This window comes from Hypanus sabinus, chromosome 2, assembly GCF_030144855.1.
Source record: "Hypanus sabinus isolate sHypSab1 chromosome 2, sHypSab1.hap1, whole genome shotgun sequence".
Classification (NCBI taxonomy): domain Eukaryota; kingdom Metazoa; phylum Chordata; class Chondrichthyes; order Myliobatiformes; family Dasyatidae; genus Hypanus; species Hypanus sabinus.
In genome coordinates, this window is record NC_082707.1 from 106,657,315 (window position 1) to 106,681,552 (window position 24,238).

The 24,238-nt window shown below is 42.8% G+C and overlaps 1 protein-coding gene across 11 annotated transcripts in view; it reads left to right on the top strand.

Moving 5' to 3' along the window:
• LOC132381790 (centrosomal protein of 63 kDa-like) overlaps positions 1–24,238 on the top strand; it is a 156,306-nt gene that overhangs the window by 75,220 nt on the left and 56,848 nt on the right. For 10 of the 11 annotated variants that reach the window (XM_059951400.1, XM_059951427.1, XM_059951369.1 and 7 more), the window contains 3 exons: positions 2,486–2,634; positions 12,838–12,972; positions 15,166–15,259. In XM_059951400.1, the coding sequence (XP_059807383.1) occupies positions 2,486–2,634; positions 12,838–12,972; positions 15,166–15,259 (378 nt within the window). The remainder of the gene's footprint in view (positions 1–2,485; positions 2,635–12,837; positions 12,973–15,165; positions 15,260–24,238) is intronic. The other variant, XM_059951410.1, reaches the window with a different exon arrangement.

Consider the following 24,238-nt stretch of genomic DNA (forward strand, 5'->3'; position numbering starts at 1 on the left):
GCTCCTGGTCAAGAGACTGGATATTTTGCATCAGTGAGACATGAAATGTCTTTGAATGAGCGAGTGAGTGACAAAACTAATCAAAAGAAAATGAGAGACAAAGATGACAGGCCTATTGTACCTAAGAGCATATTCCTATTTTTTGTTATTCCACCTTATTCAGTAAAAGCATGTGAAAAATTAAGCTTGGTTTAAATTGTATTTGTAGGTCTCTGTCTCTAGTATTATGTGAAGGTTCAGTTTTAGTTGGTTTTATAATGTTTGTTATTTTCATCGTTAATTCAGTTATCACTGCTTTAAATTGATATCACATATGGTTGAATAATTAGAAAATAGTCTCCTTTGTAATGTATTTGGCATTTCATTATATTTTAATGCATTCTCTTTGACCTCTAAAAGAATCTGTTTTATGCACTTGCCTGTTTTCAGAGTTGGCAGGTTTGCCATGTGATAGATTGAGTTGACTGGGAATACATTCTGGGTGTTTAATAGAATAAGTGAAGATCCAGTCAAAATTTGAAAAATTGTTGAAGGTTTTGGCAGGCTAGATTCATGGAAGATGTTTCCTCAGGCTGAGGAATCTAGGAGCAGGAACACAGGCTCTGAGGACTGAGGATTGAGATGAGAGGAAATGTCATTCGAGGGTGAACCTCCAAAAATGTCTTTAGCGTGTTCTGGAGGCTTAAGTAGAATATATTCATAATAGAACTGACCCGTCAGCCCATTATATCTATGCAAATCATGATGCCAAATGAAACTAATTCTTTCTGTTTCCACACAATTCATATCCCACCATTTCATGCATATTCAGATTTCTGTATATATGCCCTTTAAATGGCACTATTGTATCTGGCAGCACATTCCTTGTATCTGCCACTCTGTAGAGAAAAATACACTTGCCCTACGCATCTTGAGCTTTTCTTCTCTCTCACCTTAAAGCGATGTCCTCTTGTATTTATCACTTCTTCCTTGTGTTAGGGGTCACCCTAGTTTGAAAAGGGGTTCAGGATAGACCCTATGAACTGAATTAAGAGAGAGAGAGAGGGAAGTGCCCAGCACAATGAGAGAGAGAGAAACAGAAACTGCTCGAAAGATTGATTGTTATGGTTCTCTGCCAGCATGTTTACCTTTTCCCCAAGGACTTGCCTGCTTGTAGAATTCCTGCAGAAAGCGAAGAACAGAGCAGGTTGATGGACAGCTGGTGTCCAACATGGAGAGGTAAAAGCCAGGTCCGCTGTTAGACAGACAGACACACCAAGACACACCACGAGGCACACAGTACAGACACTGAATGAGCTTTGTTGCACCCACACGAAGGTGGGGTTTTTGGAGGTTCGCTTCAGGGGAAATCAATCAGTGGCTCACAATGTGAAAAGGGCGACCGGTGGGGAATTATTTGTGAGTCCACCCTTGCCTGGGTGATAGTTCCACCACTGAGGAATGGTCGTATGTTGCTCTGGTCATAGTCGGTGACCACAACAGGATTTTGGAAGACAACGGGAAGATCGATGGTGACAGCTCACCTCTCACCTCTCTCTCTCTGTCTCTCTCCAATGTTACTCAACTAAATACCATGAACTGAACTGAACTCCCTTCATCCCATCGTAACTGCACCCATTTACCCCTAGGTTTGAAAGAGCCTAGTTTTGTTCCTATTTCCACACATATATATATCTATATCATTGCTAATCTGTTTGATATAGGTACTGTGTTGCTTAGTCACTAATAAACATTATTAGTTTATAGCGATACCAGACTCCATTGTGTTTTCCATTTCTGTTGGTTCTTTAACCTGGTCAGGGGTACATGACCCTTGGAGAAAATAAATATATCTACTGCATCTATGCTTCTTTAGAATTTTATAAATGTCTATCTGGTCTGCTGTCAGCGTCCAACACGGTATAGGGCTCCATGATAGCGTAGCGGTTAGTGTAAAGTTGTTATAGCTTGGGCTGTTGGAGTTCAGAGTTCAATTCCGTTGGCATCTGTAACGAGTCTGTACACCCTTCCTGTGGAAATGCTTGGATTTTCTCCATGTGCCCTATTTTCCTCTCACAGTCCAAAGTACCGGTTAGTAGGTTTGTTGTTATTGCAGTTCTTTTTTGCATCTTCTGGCAGATTGTGTGGCACTTTTTGATATTTCCTTGGTATTTGTCTGTTTTTATGAGGCTGAGTTGCTAGCTCAATGCTCAACCCAGCATTGATGCAGGACCATTCACCTGGAAGTCCGGTGCTGATGCCACTGTATTAGTCTATTCCATGTTGTATCACAGTAAGTAAATATAATAGACTGGAGAAATAAACTGATCATGTAGATTGATTGAATCTGTATATTAACAGTTATAATAATGGTGCTGAGGTGAAAGATCACTGAGGAAGAAGATCATACGGTAAATGGTCTTATTGAATGAACAGACTTGGAGGGTCTGCTCCTTTTTAAGTTCTTAAGATCTTATTTAAATTTTACAATCTCTTTGCTTATTAGAAATCAATGGAGGAAAATGAAGAACAGAACAAAAAACCACAGGGAGAAGAAGACCACGTCATTCAGAGTAAAAATCCCCAACAGAAACAACTGTATAAGGAATTGACCAAATGTAATGAATTGCTGCAGTCCACAGAGCAGGCTGCCAGGTAATGTACTGTTGTTGGGCTAAAGTGAGTTGTGCAATGTGACGTTCTAATATATAACAGTTGTGGATGGGTGAAGAGCTCCTAGTCCATTATGAAATAGCAGCGCCAGCACAATGTGCAAAGATTCCAAACTTCATCTGATTCTGGAAAATGATTCTATATTCATTGTCCTTGAAGTAGAGAACTCCTAACATTCACAGTGCCCTTGTGAAGAAATTCCTCCATATTTTAAGAGGCCAACCTCTTATCTGCCTGTGCTGTCTGAGACTTCCGGTTCAAGATGGCACTGGTGAATCTCAGTGACTTCTGGCTGGTGGCTAACAAAACAAAGGAAACAACTGACTACTTTGTTACTCATTCTTTTTCTGGCAAATGATCATCACAAACAATAGCCTATAACTTCCCTTTGGACCTTGAGGCAATTTGATGCGGCAGAACTGAGGTGAGGTGAGGCAGTGGGCCCATCACCAAGGAAGATCCAAGGTTTGCTCAATTTAACTGTAATCTGTGATCACTGGTGCAGTAAAGCAATGCGCTAACTGCTACTGTGCTACCAAACAATCATTAAGTTATGGAAAGTGTGTTTGGAGAGTTCACAAGACTGATTCATGGCATGTGGGCTCTTATGAAGTATGACTGAAGAGAATGGGTTTGTACACAGATGTTCAGAAGAGCAAGATGAAAGGTGAAAGATTCTGTGACAGCTTAGCTAGGCAGATTCTATCCAGGTGGTTTCCTGGTCGGGTGGGGGCAGTCTAAATCAAGCCTCACAGTTTAAAAGACCCTGGCTCAAATCTGACATCTGGTAATATGTTTGTGGATTAACATGTGACTCTACAACTCAAAAGTTCAAAGTACATTTATTATCAATATGTATACATTATACAACCTTGAGATTGGTTGCTGAACAGGCAGCCACAGAACAAAGAAACCCCCAAAAAAACATAAAAAAGAGCAGAAAAGATACAAAAGTCTGAAGGCACATACCATCAGCTTCTATCACACTTTTAGTGGTTCCTTTGGATGATAAGTCTGAGTCTTGATCTCACAATCTGCCTTCTTATGATCTTGAAACTGATTGCTACCTGCACTTCACCTTCTTTGTTATTATCACACTGTTTTCTGCATACTATTATTATTTTTCTTCATACTATCTCAATGCACTATGTAATGAATCAATCTGAATGGAATGCAAGCCAGTTTTTTCACTATATCTCAGTACACGTGACAATAATAAACCAATTCCAACTCTAAGAACGGGATAACTAAGGAGAGTAACATCCACAAAATGCTGGAGGAACTCAGCAGGTTACCCCCTAGCTTGTACTCCTCTCTCCCCACCCCCATTCCCCCCCCCCAGAAGTTCTCTCTCCAGCACTCGTTGTTTGAGCATTGTTCACCTAGCGTCTTGTTCAGTCACTACTTTGTTTCTGTGAAAAAATGGCTCCTAAAAGCATTTAAGTGGTCAAAGCAATTCCTCAAAGGCTAAGAGGGAGCATAAAGTGCTATCTCTCGCTGAGAAAGTAGTAATCTTAGATCTTTTGAAAAGTGGCATGTCGCTTGCCGAAGCTGTCCTCAGCCCTTAACCCTCATGGATCCTGACTTTAGTATCATTGAGCCTCCTCCAATGTGTCCTTATTCCCTAAACAATACAGTGTAACAAGTATTTACATAGCATTTCCATTGTATTAGGTATTATAAGAACTGTAATTGCCTTGCGTCTTGTTCGTTCGCTACTTGTGTTGTGAGCAAGAGGAAGGAGCTTAAGGCTAGTAAGGGATGGCCGACTAGCTATGTAAAGCGCTACAGCCTCAAGAACTTAAAGATCATGGGAGAATTGGGATTGGCTGATGCCCAGGCGGCATCAGTGTTCCCAGAAGAGCTATGATGGTTGCGTCTCTACTAAACATGTACAGACTTTTTTTCTTGTCATTATTCCCCAAATGATACAGAATAACAACTATTTACATAGTATTCACATTGTATTAGGTATTATAAGTAATCTAGAGACAATTTAAAAGTATACAGGAGGATGTGGGTATGTTATATGCAAATATAACATTTTATATAAGGAACTTGAGCATCCACATTTTTTTCGTATTTGCGGGGGGATCCTGGAACCAATCCTCTGTGGATAAGGAGGGCCGACTAATAGCTAATAGGGGTAATGTCACAATTGTAGTGAGGAACTTCAATATGCAAGGGGATTGGGCACTCCCCCTACAATTCGCCTTCCGACACAATTGATCGACAGATGACACAATAGCCACTGTTCTACACACTGTCCTTACACATCTGGAGAAGAAGGATGCTTATGTGAGAATGCTGTTCTGGATCTACAGTTCAGCATTCAACACCATAATTCCTTCCAGGCTCGACAAGAAGCTCCGAGACCTCTGCCTTTGCCCTGCCTTGTGTAGCAAGATCCAATCGCCGGCAGGTGGTAAGAGTGGGCTACCTCACCTCTGACCCTCAAAGCAGGTGCCCCTCAGGGCTCTGTATTAAGCCTTCTCCTTTACTCTGTATACCCATAACTGTGTCGCCATCCACAGTTCCAAGCTGCTAATTAAATTTGCTGACGACACTACACTGATTGGCCTGATCTCAAATAATAATGAGGCAGCCTACAGAGAAGAAGTCATCACTCTGATACAGTAATGTCAAGAAAACAACCTCTCCCTCAATGTCACAAAAACAAAGGAGCTGATTGTGGATTACATGAAGAATGGTTAGCCCCTATTGACATCAATGGATCTGGGGTTGAGAGGGTGAACAGCTTTTCAGTTCCTTGGCATGAATATCACCGAGGATCTGATAATGTAATGGAGGGACTGTCTTATTCCCTTCTACGGCTAAAGGATTTTTTGGTGCATTATTGCCCCCTTTTAAGGCTAAAAGGTTGCTAGCTGTTCTGCTGAAATGGCAAATCTGAGTTAGTCAGATATGTGAAGTATAGCAGACTGAATTGTTTCCTTTTTGTTTAAGATTGTTGCTGCTTTATAATTAACCTGTGGTCAAAACTATCAGAGCAGGCTTTGCACCTAGATCCGCATGGACAAATATGGACCTTTTGCTGTGCTGATTGCTTAAGGGGAAGTAACTCAAAAGCTGTTGTAACTGTTAGAAGTTCTGCAAAATACCTGTATAAAAGGGATGGTATCTATATGTAAGTTAGAGATCCTAGGACAGGGGTCCGGTTGCCAAGAGGGGATTCTTGCCCACTGTAGATCTCGGATCTCTCGCCAGCTGAAGTTGCAATAAAGAAGAAATGGTTGATTAAAAGTATGTGGTGTCTGACTTGACTTAATTCCACAGATCTCACATAGTCTGTCTATACTGGCTGTGTGGTGAAAAAAGCACAACAGTGCTTCTTTCACCTCAGATGGTTGAAGAAGTTTATAAAGGTCAATGTACCAAAAGCTCTCTTTACTACCCTATCTACCTGTGATGCCACTTTTATGGAATTTTGTATCTGTATTCCTAGGTCTCTTTGTTCTACTGTTCTCCTCAGTGTCCTACCATTTACCTTGTACGTTCTACCTTGGTTTGTCCTTCAGTAAAGTGTAAGTAATAAAGTTAATTCAATTCAAAATCAGGTTGATGTTGGATTGCAAGAGAGGGAATTTGTTGAATGCCTATGGGTTGGCTTTTTAGAGCAGCTTGTGCTCAAGCCTGCTAGGGGAAAGTCTGTCTTAGATTGGGTGTTGAGCTTCTTCCCCTCTGCCATCCGATTCTTCAATGGACATTGAGCCCATGAACACTACCTCACATTTTTAATATACAGGTGTCCTCCGCTTTCCAAACATTCGCTTTACGACGCTTCACTTTTACGAAAGACCTACATTAGTACCTGTTTTCGCTAACCGGAAGAGGATTTTCGCTTTTACGAAAAAAGACGCCTGCTGTAAACTTGTGTTTACCTCGAGAAAGACGACCATGACCATGAAGCCTTGCGCTAGCTGGTGTGTGCGCATGCGTGTATGTGTCAATTTTTTTTCGACGAATTGGTTTTGACTCAGTCTTCCCCATTCGGGTAAGCGAAACTACACTGTAAATACATTATTTCAACTTTATATAGCTGTGTATTTATCATACCTTTCCTGCTTTTACTATATGTTAGTGTTATTTTAGGTTTTATGTGTGATTTGGAATGATTTGGTAGGTTATTTTTTTGGGTCTGTGAATGCTCAAAAATTTTTCCACATATAAATTAATGGTAATTGCTTCTTTGCTTTATGCCATTTTGGCTTACGAACAATATCATAGGAATGCTCTACCTTCAGATAGCGGGGGAAACCTGCATATTATTTCTGTTTTTGCACAATATTTAATCTATTCAATATGCATATACTGTAATTGCTTTAATTAATTATTTTTACATTTTGCTTCTCTATTATGTATTGCATTGAACTGCTGCTGCTAAGTTCACGTATTTCACGACACATGCCAGTGATAATAAACTGATTCTCATTCTATGTAATAACCAGGATCTTATTAGTCAGCTTACCATAAAGGAGCTTTTAGGAGGCAGTGATCATAATAAGATTGATTTATACTGCAGTTTGAGATGGAGAACCTTAAGTCACATGTATCAGTATCGCAATGGAATAAAGGGAGTTACAGAGGCATGAGAGAGGAGCTTGCCCCAGGTGGATTGGAGGAGGATACTGGAGGGGATGATGTCAGAACAAAGGTAGCTGAAGTTTCTGGGAATAGCAGGATAGATATATCCCTCATAATAAGTTGTTCTTGAATGGCAAGGCTCGGCAACGTGGCTGACAAGGGAAGCTAAGGACTGCATAAAAGCCAAGGAAAGGGCATATAAGTAACAAAAGTAAGTGGGAAGTTGGATGATTGAGAAGATTTTAAAATCCAACAAAAAGGTAACTAAAAAAGCCATAAGAAGAGAAAAGATGAAATCTGAGGGCAAACTAGCCAATAATATAAAACAGGATACAGAAAGGGTTTTCAGTTATATAAAGAACTAGACAACGGGGTGACCCGTTGGGGCACCCTTTGAGAGAAGGGTATTGCACTCTGATGTGACCAGAATGAACATTAAATTTTCCTGAATGCTATTGGTATCACTTTGCTTTGGAAATTAAAGAAGGAAACTTCAGTTTATTAAAGAAGAAGGATGCGTAGCTAGGCAAATATAGCTCCTCCTCGTTTAACGAGGGACACTTTTGATGGCATCATTTCTGATTGATCTGCCACCCTTATAACCATATAACAATTACAGCACGGAAACAGGCCATCTCGGCCCTTCTAGTCCGTGCTGAACACTTACTCTCACCTAGTCCCACCTACCTGCACTCAGCCCATAACCCTCCATTCCTTTCCTGTCCATATACCTATCCAATTTTTTTTTAAATGACAAAATCGAACCTGCCTCTACCACTACTATGTCATTACAATAAGATTTAATTATCTCTTATTGATGGGTGGTAGTTAGATCTGTCCCAATCCTGCACATTCTGATGGTGATTAGCAGAATGTGGCTGCTCGAAATGGAGCATCTCTGCCCCTGTGCTCCGGTTGGTGTTGCTGCTGTGAGCATCGTGAGTCACTTCTGAGGCTGGCCATGCGCATATGTCGTGGTGCTGTGTCGCGGTTTCCACCATGGCTGACATCGGCTCTTGGGTGAAAGTGGGCTGTTGATTTTGACGAGTGCGCAATTTTATACGAACATATAACCCTGAACTTTCCCTGCTTTCTGTAAGTTAGCACATTTTAAGTTAATTTAGCCAAAAATAGTTCCGCTTAATGCTCTAATTGGAGGTCACAAACAGAGCTTGAGAGTTTTGGTAGTATATAGATAAAAGGAAAGTGAGAGTTGATACTGGACCACTGCAAAATGATGCTGGTGAGGTAATAATGGGGGACATAGAAATGGCAGATGAACTTAAGTACTTTGCTTCATTCTTTGCTGTGGAAGGCACTAGCTGTCTGTGAGTTTCAGCGAGCAGGATTGAGTGCTGCTGTTTTACAAAGGAAGAAGTGCTGGGCAAACTGAAAGGTCTTAAGGTGGATATCACATGGACCAAATGTACTACATCCCAAAGTCCTGAAAGAGGTTGCTAAAGAGGTAACGGATGCATTGGTCATGATATTTCAAGAATCACTTGATTCTGGCATGGTCCTGGAGGACTGGATGAATGCAAATGTCATTCTACTCTTTAAGAAGGGAGGAAGACAAAAGAGAGGAAGTTGCAGGTCAGTTAGCCTAACCTCAGGCTTGGGAAAGTGTTGGAGTCCATTATTAAGGATGAGGTTTTGAAGTACTTGGAGACTAATGATAAAATAAGTCAAAGTCAGCATGGTTTGCATGGTCAGCAAAGTAACAAGCAGGGCAGACGAAGGAGAGGCAGTGGATGTCATTTACTTGGATTTCCAGAAGGCATTTGATAAGGTGCCTCACATGAGGCTGCTTAACAAGATAAAATCCTTTGGCATTACAGAAACTGTACGGCATGGATAGAGGAGTAGCTGACAGGCAGAAGGCAGTGAGCGAATAAAGGGAGCCTGCCAGTGACTAGTGCTGTTCCTCAGGGATCAGTATTGGTATCGATTCTTTTCACATTGTTTGTTAATGGTTTGGATAATGGCATTGATGACTTAGACAAATTGCAAGAATGGGTTTTAAAAAAATTATGTGGAATACAGGGTTGGGAAACGTATGATAATGAATTTTGGTAAAAAGAACAATAGTGCAGACTATTATCTAAACGGGGAGAAAATTCAGTCTTCAGAGGTGCAAGGGACTTAGGAGTTCTTGTGCAAGACGCCAGAAGGTTAATTTACTAAAGGCAAATGCAATGTTGGCAGTTAGTTCAAGGTGAATAGAATATAAAAACAAAGAGATAACGCTGAGGCTTTATCAGGCTGCACTTGGAGTAGTCCCCGAGTTACGAACGTCCGACTCATGAACAGCTTGTACTTACGAACTGAGGAAGGAGAATGTCATCTGCCATTTCAGATCGCGACGCCTTCCACCATTTTAAGTCGTTGCCGTTGACACTGTGTTGAGTGTGTAACTTTGTATTTGGCTTAAATTTTTCTTAGCATGATTCACCCTGATACCCCCCCCCCCCCACTTTTCTGGTTGGCTGGTGATGCAGTGAGATCAGCGTCAGGCTCGAGAACGAAGGTTTCCGAGTTCGATCCAGTGACAGACCACTCCCGAGCACACTGGTTGATATCGAGCTCGCAACTGGACCTTATATAAAAAAACACTGCCACCTCCAGTTTAAATTCCCATGCGGAATATTGTGGAGGATCAAATACTCAAACCCAGCACAGCCCCCACTTGTCCCATTTAACCTGCAGTGGACTTTAGGACCCAGCGGAGGTCGGGATCCGCCGCCCGCAGAGTTTCTGTTCCATTGACGGGAAGTGATTGCGATTGAAAATAAAGTGGAAATAAAGCATTTGGAAAGAGGTGAAACGTCATCGGTCATTGGAAAAGTGTTAGGCTACAGTCAGTCAATGATCGGAACAATTTTAAAGGATAAAGTGAGAATAATGGAGCATATGAAAGGCCCTGCCCCAATGAAAGCTACAATTATTACTAAGCAACGCAGTGGTTTAATTATTGAAATACATATGTTTCTTAAGTGTTTTATATGCAAAGGAAGGTAAAATATATACTATATACTAAGACAAACATTTGTCTAACTGACGCTAAATAATACCAGATGTACTTGTTCTGACTTAAAGACGGACTCAGGAACGGAACTCGTTCATAGCCTGTATTGTCAGCTGTTTTTGGCCCCTTAGGATGCATTGTTATTGGAGGGAGTCCAGAGGAGGTTCACGAGGATGATCCCGCAAATCAGGGGGTTAACACAGGAGGAGCATTTGGCCTGTACTCACCGCAATTTAGAAGGACGTGTGGGGATCGCATTGAACAGTGGTCCCCAACCACTGGGCTGCGGACCAATACTGGTCTGCAAAGCATGTGCTACTGGGCCACGAGGGAACGATATGATTTGGTTATATGAAACAATATGAGTCAGCTGCACCTTCCCTCATTCCCTGTCATGCACACTGTTGAACTTGAATGCATGTGAGGTCACTAAACACGCAAGGTCATCAGCCGGTCATTAACCTACAACTACTCAATGAGTAAAAAACAAACATTGCTTGAGAATTTCTTTGGAAGAGGTGGTAGGGAAGCCCCCTGTGTGTGATATGTGGAGACAAGCTGTCTAATGAGGCAATGAAACCCTCAAAACTGCTTCGGCACCTTAAGTCCAAGCACCCTGCACGCAAAGACAATCCATTTGAGTTTTTGAGCAGAAGAAACGTGAGCAAGCGGGACAGAAGCAAGTGCTGAGAGCCACTACACAAATGCTGCTGCTCTGAGAGCGTCGTACTTAGTGGCTAGCCGTATTGCTAAGGCTAAGAAGCCTTTCACTGTTAGTGAAGAATTGATTCTGCCTGCTGCCAAGGACATGTGCAGTGAACTGTTGGGAGAAGCTGCGGCTAACAAGATGACACGGGTTTCTCTTTCAGCTACCACAGTTTCAAGGAGAATCGATGACATAGCAGAGGACATCGAGTCACCATGTGACGAGGAGTGGACAGCAATATGTGCTTACCTGTGTGACATCTTCAACCTGCTCGATGAACTCACTTTGTCACTTCGGGGAGAATGACAACTGTCTTCAAGTTGGCAAATAAAGTGTCTGCTTTCAAAGCCAAACTGGAACTGTGGGGACAGTGAGTGGACAGGGGCATATTTGACAAGTCCCCAGAATTAGCTGGGATTTTGGGAGAGACTGAGGCAGCACCATCCTTCTCACAGCTGGTGTGCGATCAATATCTTTGCTGTCGACAGAATTCAAGCGTTACTTCCCAACTGCAAATGACCCAAGACGTGCAAAGGAATGGGTCCGTGACCCATTCATGAATGTCCTTGGTGAATCAACCATGTTATTGTGGGAAGAAGATCAACTCCTCGAGCTTGCAAATGACGGTGGGCTGAAAAATAAGTTTGACATAACTTCTCTGCCGGCATTCTGGATCAAAGTCGAGGCTGAATATCCTGAGGTAGCCACGAAAGCACTGTTGTTTCCATTTCCAACATCATATCTCTGTGAAGTGGGGTTTTCTGCAATGAATGCAACAAAAGCTAAATTGCGGAATAGACTGGACATAAGGAACATGCTTCAAGTATCGTTGTCTCCCATCACCCCTCAATGGGACCATCTTGTTGCAGGGAAACAAGCCCAGGGCTCTCACTGATTCAGCGATATTGGTGTGTTGCAATGATTTTATATGTTTGTACAAGGAAAATATGCGCTGTGTGTTTAATATCCAAACGTTACTTAAATTGTTAAGATGCTATTGACTTATAAGTGACGTATAATTGACTTATCACTTTATTCATGCGAGGAAAATACACTTGTGTGTTTAATATTAAATTCGTTAGATAAACCATTTTAGAAACAAAATTGAGTGTATTAGCCACTTGTAAGTGACATAGTTAAATTATCACCTATATTTCAGTTGTGATTAACAACCCTCCACTCCCCATCGGCTGGTCCACAAGAATATTGTCAATATTAAACCAGTCCGCGGTGCAGAAAAGATTGGGGACCCCTGTCATTGAAACATACTGAGTGTTGAAAGGACTAGATAAACGGGATGTGGAGAGAATGTTTCCTCTGGTGAGGGTATCCAGAGCTAGAGAGCACAGCCTTAAAATTGAAGGGTGACCTCTTAGAACAGAAGTAAAGAAGAATTTTCTTTCAGTCAAAGAGTAATGAATCTGTGGAATGCTGTGCCACAGACTGTGATGAAGGCCAAGTCCGTGGGTATATTCAAAGCAGAAGTTGATAGATTCCTCAGTGGCCGGGGCATCAAAGGATATGGTAAGAGCATAGATGTGTGGGGTTGAATGGGATTTGGGATCAGCCATAACAAAATGGTGGAGCAGACTCAGTGGGCTGAATAACACACACAAAATGATGAAGGAACTCAGCAGGCCAGGCAGCATCTGTGGAAAAGTGTACAGTTGATGTTTCGAGCTGAGACCTTTCAGCAGGATTAGGCTCGACTCAAATTGGAAGGTTGCTGGATGGTGAGGCTGGTTGGACCGGAAGGCCCATTCCATAGCTAACTAAAATATAATGCATCAGATTCATGTTGATTTACAATGCGCAGACTCTTATTTAACAATTCTTTTGTGATTGCTAGCAGGTTGTCAGAAAGCTTGAAGCAGCAGTATAATAATGCACCTCCCAGCCAAACTGAACTTCAAGAGGTCCCACTCTATGCAAGCCTTCAAGCTGAGAAGAATCTCATGGATGAAATTATAGTCCTTCAGCATAGGTAGATACCAAATGGCTTTCAACTTTCTACTGGCGAGAACACAATACTGACTGTCAAAGCTATTGCTCATTTCTCTGTCGAGAATGGAAATATTTTAGGCCTGAGCTAGAATCATAGATTCCAGTTGGACAGAATGAGAGCAATTGGCCCTTTGTATTATTTGTTGGCTCATAAAGATCCATATATTAGTTCTCTTTCTTGGCTCTTTCTCTACAGCCCTGCAAATATTTGCTATTTACTAACATTGTTATTTCTTTCCATTGTTTTGGTTTCTGTTTGATGGGAAGCTTGTACATGTTTAGACCATAAGACAAAGAGCAGAAGTCGGCCATTTGGCCCATTGAGTCTGCTCCGCCATTTTATCATGAGCTGATCCATTCTCCCATTTAGTCCCACTCCCCTGCCTTCTCACCATAACATTTGATGCCCTGGCTACTCAGATATCTATCAGTCTCTGCCTTAAATACACCCAATGACTTGGCCTCCACTGCTGCCCGTGGCAACAAATTCCACAGATTCACCACCCTCTGGCTAAAAAGTTTCTTTGCATCTCTGTTCTGAATGGATGCCCTTCAATCCTTAAGGTATGCCCTCTCATACCAGACTCCCTCACCGTGGGAAACAACTTTGCCACATCCACTCTATCTATGCCTTTTAACATTCCTGCCAGGATATTGGTCCCCATCGGGTTCAGGTGTAACCCATCCTTTTTGAACAGGTCATACTTACTCCAGAAGAGATCCCAGTGATCCAAGAATCTGAAGCCCTGCCCCCTGCACCAGTCTCTCAGCCACACATTCAACTGCCTAATCCTACTATTCTTGCCCTCACTAGCACGTGGTACAGGTAGCAATCCTGAGATTACTACCCTGCAGGTCCTGCTTCTCAGCTTCCTTCCTAATTCCCGGAAATCTCTCTTTAGGACCTCCTTCCTTTTCCTACCCATGTCATTGGTATCAACATGTACCCAGACAGCTGGCTGCACACCCTCTCCCTTCAAAATATTCTGGACCCAATCTGAGACATCCCGTACCTTGGCACCTGGGAGGCAACACACCATGCGGGTATCTCCATCAGGCTTACAGAATCTCCTGTCTGTTCCCCTGACTATGGAATCCCCTATGACTACTGCATTCCTCTTCTCCCTCCTTCCCTCCTGCGCAACAGTCCCAGGCTTAGTGCCAGAGACCTGCCCCTGTCAGGTCATCCCCCTCAACAGCATCCAAAACGATATACTTGTTGCTGAGGCAGCCACAGGGGTGCTCTCCACTATCCGGGCATTTCCTTCCCTCTCCTGACAGTTATGCAGTTTTCTGACCCCTGTAGCCCAGGGATGACTACCTCCCTGTAGCTCCTGTCTATCATCTCTTAACTTTCCCTAATAAGCAGTAGGTCATCAAGCTGCAGCTCCAGATCCCTAACACGGTTTCTGAGGAACTGCATCTCGGTGCACCTGGCGCAGATGCGGCCATCAGGGAGGCTGGAGGTCTTCCAGGATTCCCACATCTGACACCCTGAGCAAAGCACTAACCCTGCAGACATGCTACCTAATTCTACAGACTGAAACAAGGAAAAATAATTCTACTCACCCACTTACCTCGCCATACACACAAACTTCTTGAACCATTAGCTCATGCCATTAGCTGTGTAAGCCTTTCTGTTCCTGCGTCTGTCATGGCTGATTCACCAAGGGGAAAAAAAGAGTTGGTGCATCGCTCTCACCTCTTCCCGTTACCGCCAAAACCCTACACTCTGCTTCCCGCTGTATGGGGTGGTCTTTTTAAGCTCTCTGTGGTGTCCTGTCTATGTCACGCGTCTGTGCAGTCTCACCCTTCTTGTACTTGAAGAAGTTTTTTTAAAAAAACTGCCTTTCTTCAGTATTTAGCTCTCATGCTGCCCTTCTTGTCCCAATCCAAATATTCCTAATGATTCCTAATCGTAGGCAGAAAGCTGATTTGTAGTACAAGACCAGCATAATTGAGGAATGAGGACTCAAAGTCTATTCTTCAATTTGTCAGTAATGTTTCATGCTGAACTGTGACACCATTGTTAAACAAAATTATGTATGAAGCCAATAGATTGTTGTGATGATTTCTCAGTGCAAAATGCTGAAGTATTGAGAAAAAAATAACTTTGTTAATTTTCTATATATGTTGGCTTAAAATCCATCTTAAAATAAAATGTTTTCATTAGTTTAGATTCTGCAAATCAGGAAATTTTCAGAAAACAGGAGGAGCTGAAGCAGATGAAAGAAGAGTATAATAAATGCAATTCAGACGTGAAAAAGGTACAGAACCTGCATTAAATGTGTATATCTTTATTTGTCTGTTAGTTGGTTAAATGATTTACTAAGAATGTTTTAGATTTCACCATTTAAATTTCTTTGTTCGAAAACATGACATAACCTGCTCCAAATCTTCTTGAAGACATTTACTAATATACAAACTTTATACCAATTCTACAATGAAAGTGCTTAATGGCTTGGAAGGGCAAGTGGATTTTATTTGTTTGTGATACGCATGCATTGTTACTTTTCTCTGGTAACACTTGATATTCATTCATTCCCATATTCTAAATTTTTATCTGTTAACTTCTGAAGGAAACAGGAGTTCACATTGCATTGACAGGACCTAGGCACAGGAAAAATGTTTTGTTTATTGGAGTATCATAGGCTGTCCAGACATATGCATGAAGATCCATGAAGTTGTACATAAAGTTCTTTAATTTTTTTAGAGTATGCTTCTTGCCTGAACCTGTGATAGGTGGAATCATGGAAAACCTACATGCCCTTCAGCCCACAAAGTTGTGCTGAGCATGATCCTACCTTAGAAATTACTAGAGTTACCCGTAGCCCTCTATTTTTTCTAAGCTTCGGGCACCTATCCAAAAGTCTCTTAAAAGACCCTATCGTATCCGCCTCCACCACTGTTGCCGGCACCACTCTGAGTAAAATACTTTCCCTTGACATCTTGTCTGTACCTACTCCCCAGCATCTTAAACCTGTGTCCTCTTGTGACAACCATTTCAGCCCTGGAGAAAAAGCTTCTGACTATCCACACGATCAATGCCTCTCATCATCTTATACACCTCTATCAGGTCACCTCTCATACTCCGTCACTCCAAGGAGAAAAGACCGAGTTCACTCAACCTGTTTTCATAAGGCATGCTTCCCAATCCAGGCAACGTCTTTGTAAATCTCCTCTGCACCCTTTCTATGGCTTCTGCATCCTTCCTGTAGTGAGGCGACCAGAACTGAGCACAGTTCTCCAAGTGGGGTCTGACCAGTGTCCTATATAGCTGTAACGTTACCTCTCGGCTCCTAAATTCAATTCCACGATTGATGAAGGCCAATACACTATACACCTTCTTAACCACAGAGTCAACCTGCGCAGCTGCTTTGAGCGTCCTATGGAATCAGACCTCAAGATCTCTCTGATCCTCCACACTGCCAAGAGTCTAACTATTAATACTATATTCTGCCATCATATTTGACCTACCAAAATGAACCACTTCACACTTATCTGGGTTGAACTCCATCTGTCATTTTTCAGCCCAGTTTTGTGTCGTATCAATGTCCCACTGTAACCTCTGATAGCCCTCCACACTATCCACAATATCCCCAACCTTTGTGTCATCAGCAAACTTACTAACCCATCCCTCCACTTCCTCATCCAGGTCTTTATAAAAATCACGAAGACTAGGGGTTCCAGAACAGATCGCTGAGGCACATCATTTGGTCACTGACCTCCATGCAGAATATGATCCGTCTACAACCACTCTTTGCCTTCTGTGGGCAAGCCAGTTCTGCGTCCACAAAGCAGTGTTCCCTTGGATCCCATGCTTCCCTTACTTTCTCAAAAAGCCTTGCATGGGGTACCTTATCAAATGCCTTGCTGAAATCCACATGCACCACATTTACTGCTCTTCCTTCATCAATGTGTTTAGTTATGTTCTCAAAAAATTCATTCAGGCTTGTAAGGCATTCAGGTAATTCATTCAGGTAAGGCATTCAGGTAATTGTAAGGTAATTCATTCAGGCTTGTAAGGCATTCAGGCTTGTAAGGCCTTTGACAAAGCCATGCTGACTATTCCTAATCATATTATACCTCTCCAAATGTTTATAAATCCTGCCTCTCAGGATCTTCTCCATCAACTTAACAACCACTGAAGTAAGACTCACTGGTGTATAATTTCCTGGGCTGTCTGTACTCCCTTTCTTGAATAAGGGAACAACATCCGCAACCCTCCAATCCTCCGGAACTTCTGTCCCCATTGATGATGCAAAGATCATCGCCAGAGGCTCAGCAATCTCCTTCCTCGCCTCCCACAGTAGCCTGGGGTACAACTCATCTGGTCCCGGCAACTTATCCAACTTGATGCTTTCTAAAAGCTCCTGCATATCTTCTTTCTTAATATCTACATTCTCAAGCTTTTCAGTCCACTGCAAGTCATCACTACAATCACCAAGATCCTTTTCCATAGTGAATACTGAAGTGAAGTATTCAGTAAGTACCTCTTTCCAACTCTCACACATGATTGGTCCTATTCTTTCAGGTCTTATCCTCTTGCTCTTCACAGACTAGCAGAATGCCTTGGCGGTTTCCTTAATCCTGTCCACCGAGGCCTTCTCATGGCCCCTTCTGGCTCTCCTAATTTCCTTCTTAAGCTCCTTCCCTGTTAGACTTATAATCTTCTAGATCTCTAACATTACCTAGCTCCCTGAACCATTCCTAAGCTTTTCTTCTTGACTAGACTTACTACTGCTTTTGTACACCACGGTTCCTGTACCCTACCATAACTTCCCTGTCTCATTGGAGCATACCTATACAGAACTCCACACAAGTATCCCCTGAACATTTGCCACATTCCTTCCATACTTTTCGCTGAGAACATCTGTTCCCAATATAATCCTCCAGTTTACTGCCTGATAGCCTCATAATTCTTCTTACTCCAGTTAAACGCTTTTCTAACTTGTCTGTTCCTATCTCTCTCCAATGCTATTGTAAAGGAGATAGAATTATGATCACTATCTCCAAAATGCTTTCCCAGTGAGAGATCTGACACCTGACCAGGTTCATTTCCCAATACCAAATCAAGTATAGTCTCTCCTCTTGTCAGCTTATCTACCTATTGTGTCAAGAAACCTTCCTGAACACACCTGACAAACTCCACCCTATCTAAACCCCTGATGTGTCTATTTTAATGCAAACAGTATTGTGAACAAAGCAGATGAGCCTAGAGTGTGGATCAGTTCTTGGAGCTATGATATGGTGACCATTACAGAGACTTGGATGGTTCAGGGAATTGTTGGAGGTGGGAACTGAACTGAAGAGACTGGGGAAGAGGCAGCTGGCTCACAAATAGAAAAAGCTTGGAGACAGTGTGTGAGGGAGGATAGGCAGGTGAAAGAGAGGGGATGCGCTCAGACTAACGGTTTAGCAAACCTCCACGCCAGGATATTGGTTCCCCTGGGATTCAAGTGCAACCTGCCCCCTGCTCCAATCCCTCAGCCATGCATTTATCCTCCACCTCATTCTATTCATATACTCACTGTCACAGGGCACAGGCAGTAATCCCGAGATGAGTACCTTTGCGGTCCTGCTTCTGAACTACCTTCCTGACTGCCTGTAGTCTTTTTTCAGAACCTCTTCCCTTTTCCTACCTATGTCATTGGTACCAATATGTACCACAACCTCTGGCTGTTCTCCCTCCCACTGCAGGATATTGTGGACGCGATCTGAAACATCCCAGACCCTGGCACCTGGGAGGCAAACTGCCATCGGAGTTTCTTTCCTGCGTCCACAGAATCACCTGTCTGACCCCCTAACTAAAGAGTCCCCATCACTACTGCCTTTCTCTACCTTTCCCTACCCTTCTGAGCCATAGGGCTGGACTTTGTGCCAGAGGCACGGCCACTGTTGCTTCCCCCAGGAAGGCTGTCCCTCCCAACAGTACTCAAACAGTAGTACTTATTGTTCAGGGGGACAGCCACCGGGGTACTCTCTGGTACCTGACTCTTCCCCTCCCCTCTCCTGTTACCCACTTATCTGTCTCCAATGGCCCTGGTGTGACCACCTGCCTATAACTCTTTAATATCACCTCCCCGTTCTTCCTGATCAGACGAAGGTCATCGAGCTGCAACTCCAGTTCCCTAATGCGGTCCCTTAGGAGCTGCAGCTCGACACACTGGTGCAGATATGGCCGTCCGCGCGACTGGAAGACTCCAGGACTTCCCACATCTGACATTGAGCACAGAACACCTGCCTCACACACATACTTCCTTTCACACAATTCCTCGCCTCATCCAGTTACAGCCTAAGCCCGTTGAGCCAAAACCCTACCACCCTGTTGCCCTGTCATTTCACTGCCCACTGGATATGGTTGAACAGGAAATGGAGTGATAACAGACTCTGAATGATATAGGTAGGAAAGGTGAGGAGTCCTGAAGAGAGATCTTGGGGAGCTAGGTAGAAAGCTGAAAAGCAGGACTTCCAGGGTAGTAATCTCTGGATTGCTGCCTGGGACACATGCCAGTGAGGGTAAGAACAGGATAATTTGGCAGGTGAATGCATGGCTGAGGAATTTGTGCAGGGGGCAGGTGTTCCGATTTCTGGATCATTGGGATCTGTTCTGGGGAAGGTATGATCTGTACAAAAGGGATGAGTTACACTTTAATTTGAGGGGGACCAAAATCCTTGCAGGCACTTGTGCTAGAGCTGTTCGAGAGGGTTTAAACTAATTTGCTAGGGGGATTGGAACCAGATTGATAGGGCTGAGGATGGGTCACTTAGTTAACAGAAGCTGCGTGTAGTGAGACTGCTCGCAAGGAGAGGCTGATCATAGGGCAAAATTGTAGTCAACAGATTGAGTTGCAGTGTAAAAGGGGGACAAAATTAAAAAAGGACTGAAGGTGTTGTATTTGAATGCACACAGTATATGGAAAAAGGTAGATGAACTTGTAGCACAGTTAAAGATTATGATGTTGTAGGCATCCCTGAATTGTGGCTGAAAGGTGATCATAGCTGGAAGATACACCTTGTTTCAAAAGAACAGGCAGGTAGACAGAAGGGGCAGGCTGGCTCTGTTGGTTAAAAATGAAATCAAATCATTAGACAGAGGTGACATCGGATTAGAAGGTGAAGGATTGTTTTGAGAAGAGCTAAGGAACTGCAAGGGTAGAAAGACCCTGATGGAAGTTATACTGTGCCTATAAAAAGTATTCACAGCCCACCCCCACCCCCCCCCCCCGGAAGTTTTCATGTTTTATTGTTTTACAACATTGAATCACAGAGGTTTTAATTTGACTTTTTTGACACTGATTGACAGAAAAAGTCTCCTTCGTGTTAAAGTGAAAACAGATCTCTACAAAGTGATCTAAATTAATTACAAATATAAAACACAAAATAATTGATTGCACAAATATTCACCCCCTTTAGTATGACACACCAAATCATCACTGATACAGCCAATTGGTTTTATAGTCACATGATTAATTAAATGGAGATCTGTTTTTGGAAACTTGAGTGTAGTCAAGGTGTTTCAATTGATTATAGTAAAAATACACCTGTATCTGGAAGGTCCAACTGCTGGCAAGTCAGTATCCTGGCAAAAGCTACACCATGACAACAAAAGAACTCTCCAAATAACTCCGTGAAAAGATTATTGAAAAGCACAAGTCAGGAGATGGATACAAGAATAGTTACGTCAATCATCCAGAATAGAAAAGAATATGGCATAGCTGTAAATCTGCCCAGAGCAGGCCATTTTCAAAAACTGAGTGACCGTGCAAGAAGTGAACTAGTGAGGGAGATCACCAAGAAACATGTGACAACTCTGGAAGAGTTGCAAGCTTCAATGGATGAGATGGGAGAGGCTGTGCATGCAACAAATGGTGCAGGGGGCAGGGTTTCAAGTTCCTGGATTATTGGAACCTTTTCTGGGGAAAGGGTGACCTGCATGAGTGGGATGGGTTGCACCTGAACTGAAGGGGAAACCAATATCCTGTGAGGGAGGTTTGCTAATGCTGTTGGGGAGGGTTTAAACTAGATTCGCAGGGGGTGGGAGCCAATGTGAAGAGTACAAACAGCTTGTAAGGAGTTTGTGAGGAAGGTTAGGCAGATGATAGAGCAAAGATGCATTCATCCAGATGGTTGGTGATACGTCTATTTTAATAAAAGGAGTATCATAAACTGATGAACTTAGAACGTAGATCAATATATTGACCTATAATATTGTGGCCATTACAGAGACTTGGATGTCTCAGGGGCAGGAATGGCTGCTGAGTATGCTGGGCTTTCGATGTTTCAAAAAGGACAGGGAGGGAGGCAAAAGAGGTGGGGGTGTGGTATTGCTAATCAGGGATAGTATCATGACTAGAAAAGGAGTAAGTCATGGAGGGATTGTCTACTGAATCAGTGTGGGTGAAAGTCAGAAAAAGGAAAGGAGCAATAACTATAGGTGTTTTTTTAGCCCCCCCCCCCCCCCCCAATAGTAACAGAGACGTTAAGGAGCAGATAAGAAGGCAGATTCTGGAACAGTGCAATAATAATAGGATTGTTGTGATGGGTGATATTAACTTTCCTAATATTGGCTGGCATCTCCTTAGAACAAGGGGTTTAAATGGGGTAGAGTCCAGGAAGCTTTCCTGATGCAATATGTAGATAAGCCAACGAGAGGAGAGGCTGTACTTGATTTGTTATTGGGAAATGAACCTGGTCAGGTGTCAGATCTCTCGGTGGGAGAGCATTTTGGAGGTAGTGATCACAACTTCATTTTCTTTACCACAGTGCTGGAGGGGGATAGGAGCAGACGATTTGGTAAAACATTTAATTGGGGTAGGGGGAAATATGATGCTATTAAGCAGAAACCTGAGAACATAAATTGGGAGCAGATGTTCTCAGGAAAATACACGGCAGAAATGTGGCAAATGTTCAGGGAACGTTCATGGCATTCTGCATTGGTATGTTCCATGGAGGCAGGGAAAGGATGTAGGGTAAAAGAACCATGGTGTACAAACGATGTAGAAAATCTAATTAAGAAAAGTAAAGCTTACAAAAAGTTCAAGAAACTACATACTGTTAGACCACAAGAAAATTCCAAGGTTGCAGGGAATGAAATTAGAAGGGGCCAAGGCATTCTACAAGTATGTGAAGAGCAAGAAAATGAGCCATGTGAGAATAGGATCAATCAGGTGTTATCGTATTAAAGTGTGCATTGAGTTGGAGGAGGTAGCAGAGGTACTTAATGTATTCACCTGATAAAAGGACCTTGGCAATTGTGGGGATGACTTAAACACTTGAGCATATAGACATTAAGAAAGAGGATGTGCTGGAGCTTTTGAAAACATTGTTAGATAATTTGCCAGGTCCTGACTAGATATACCCAAGCTTCTTTGGGTATCAGGACTGGGTGAAGATTGCTGGGCATCTTGTGATGATCTTTGCATCATCAATAGGGACGGGAGAAGTACCATATTTTTGGAGGGTTACAAATTTTGTTCCCCTGTTCAAGAAAGGGAGTGAAGATAATCCAGGAAATTATGGACCAGTGACTCTTACTTCAGTGGTGGGCAAGTTGTTGGAGAAGATCATGAGAGGCAGGATTTATGAGCATTTGGAGAGACTTAATCTGATGAGGGGCAGATAGCATGGTTTTGTCGAGGGCAGGTCGTGCCTTGCAAGTCTGATTGAATTCTTTGAAGATGTAACAAAACACATTGATGAAGGTAGAGCTGTAGATGTACTGTATATGGATTTCAGTAAAACATTTGATAAGGCTGCCCATGCAAGGCTTATTCAGAAAGTAAGGAAGCACGGAATCCAAGACGGCCTTGCTTTGCGGATCCAGAATTTGCTAGCCCACAGAAGGCAAAAGGCGATGGTAGATGGTTCATATTCTGCATAAAGGTCGATGATAGGTGATGTTCTGCAGGGATCTGTCTGGGACCCCTCCTCTTTGTGATTTTTATAAATGACCTGGATGAAGAAGTAGAAGAGTAGCATAAAAGTTGGGGGTGTTGTGGATGGTCTGGAGGGTTGTCAGAGATTACAGCAGGACGTTGATAGGATGCAGACTGGGCTGAGAAGTGGCAGGTGGAGTTCAACCCAACCCAAATAAGTGACAAATGGTTCATTTTGATAGGTCAAATTTGAAGACATAATGATAAGACTCTTGGCAGTGTGGAGGATCAGAGAGATCTTGGGGTCTGTGTCCATAGGACACTCAAAGCTGCTGCACGGGTTGACCGTGTTAAGAAAGCGTACAGTGTATTTACTTTCATCAACCATGAGTTTGAGTTCAAGAACGGTGAGGTAATGTTACAGCTTTTTAGGACCCTGGTCAATCCCCACTTAGAGTACTGTGTTCAGTTCTGGTCACCTCACTACAGGAAGGATGTGAATACTACCCAGAGAGTGCAGAGGAGATTTACAAGGATGTTGCCTGGATTGGAGAGCATGCATTATCAGAATAGGTTGAGTGAACTTGGCCTTTTCTCCTTGGAATAACGGAAGATGAGAGGTGACCTGATAGAGTTGTACAAGATGATGAGAAGCATTGATCGTGTGGATAGCCAGAGGCTTTTTCCCAGGCTGAAATGACTAACATGAGTGGGCATAGTTTTAAGTTGCTTGGAACAGAGTGGTAGGTGTGTAGAATTCACCAGTGATGGTGGTAGAGCAGATACAAAAGGGTCTTTTAAGAGACTCCTGAATAGATACATGGAGCTTAGAAAAACAGGGCTATGGGTAACCCTAGCTAGTTTCTAAGGTAAGGGCATGTTCACCACAGTTTTGTGGGCTGAAGGGCCTGTGTTGTGCTGTAGGTTTTTTATGTTTAAGAAACATTTAGATAGATACATGGAGCTTAGAAAAATGGAGGACTATGTGACTGGGTAATTCTCGGCAGTTTCGAGAGTAGGTGACATGGTCGGCACCACAGTGTGGGCTGAAGGTACTGTAGATTTCTATGTTCGACCAACTGTTCCCCAGATGCTTCACTAGTCTAGTCGCTGTTTTATGGGAAAGTGGCAAAGAGAAAGACACTGTTGGATATAAAAATTGATGAGATCTCGGCTAGATTCTGCCAGAAGGTATGTGGGAGACTCTGAAGTCAGCTGAAAGAAGGTTCTGTGATCTGATGAAACCAAGATTAAGCTTTTTTGGCATAAGCCAAACATTGCACATCTACAAAAACATGTCATTCCTACTGTGAAGCATGGTGGAGGCTGCATCATGATATGGGGTTGCTTTACTGCAGCAAGCCCTAG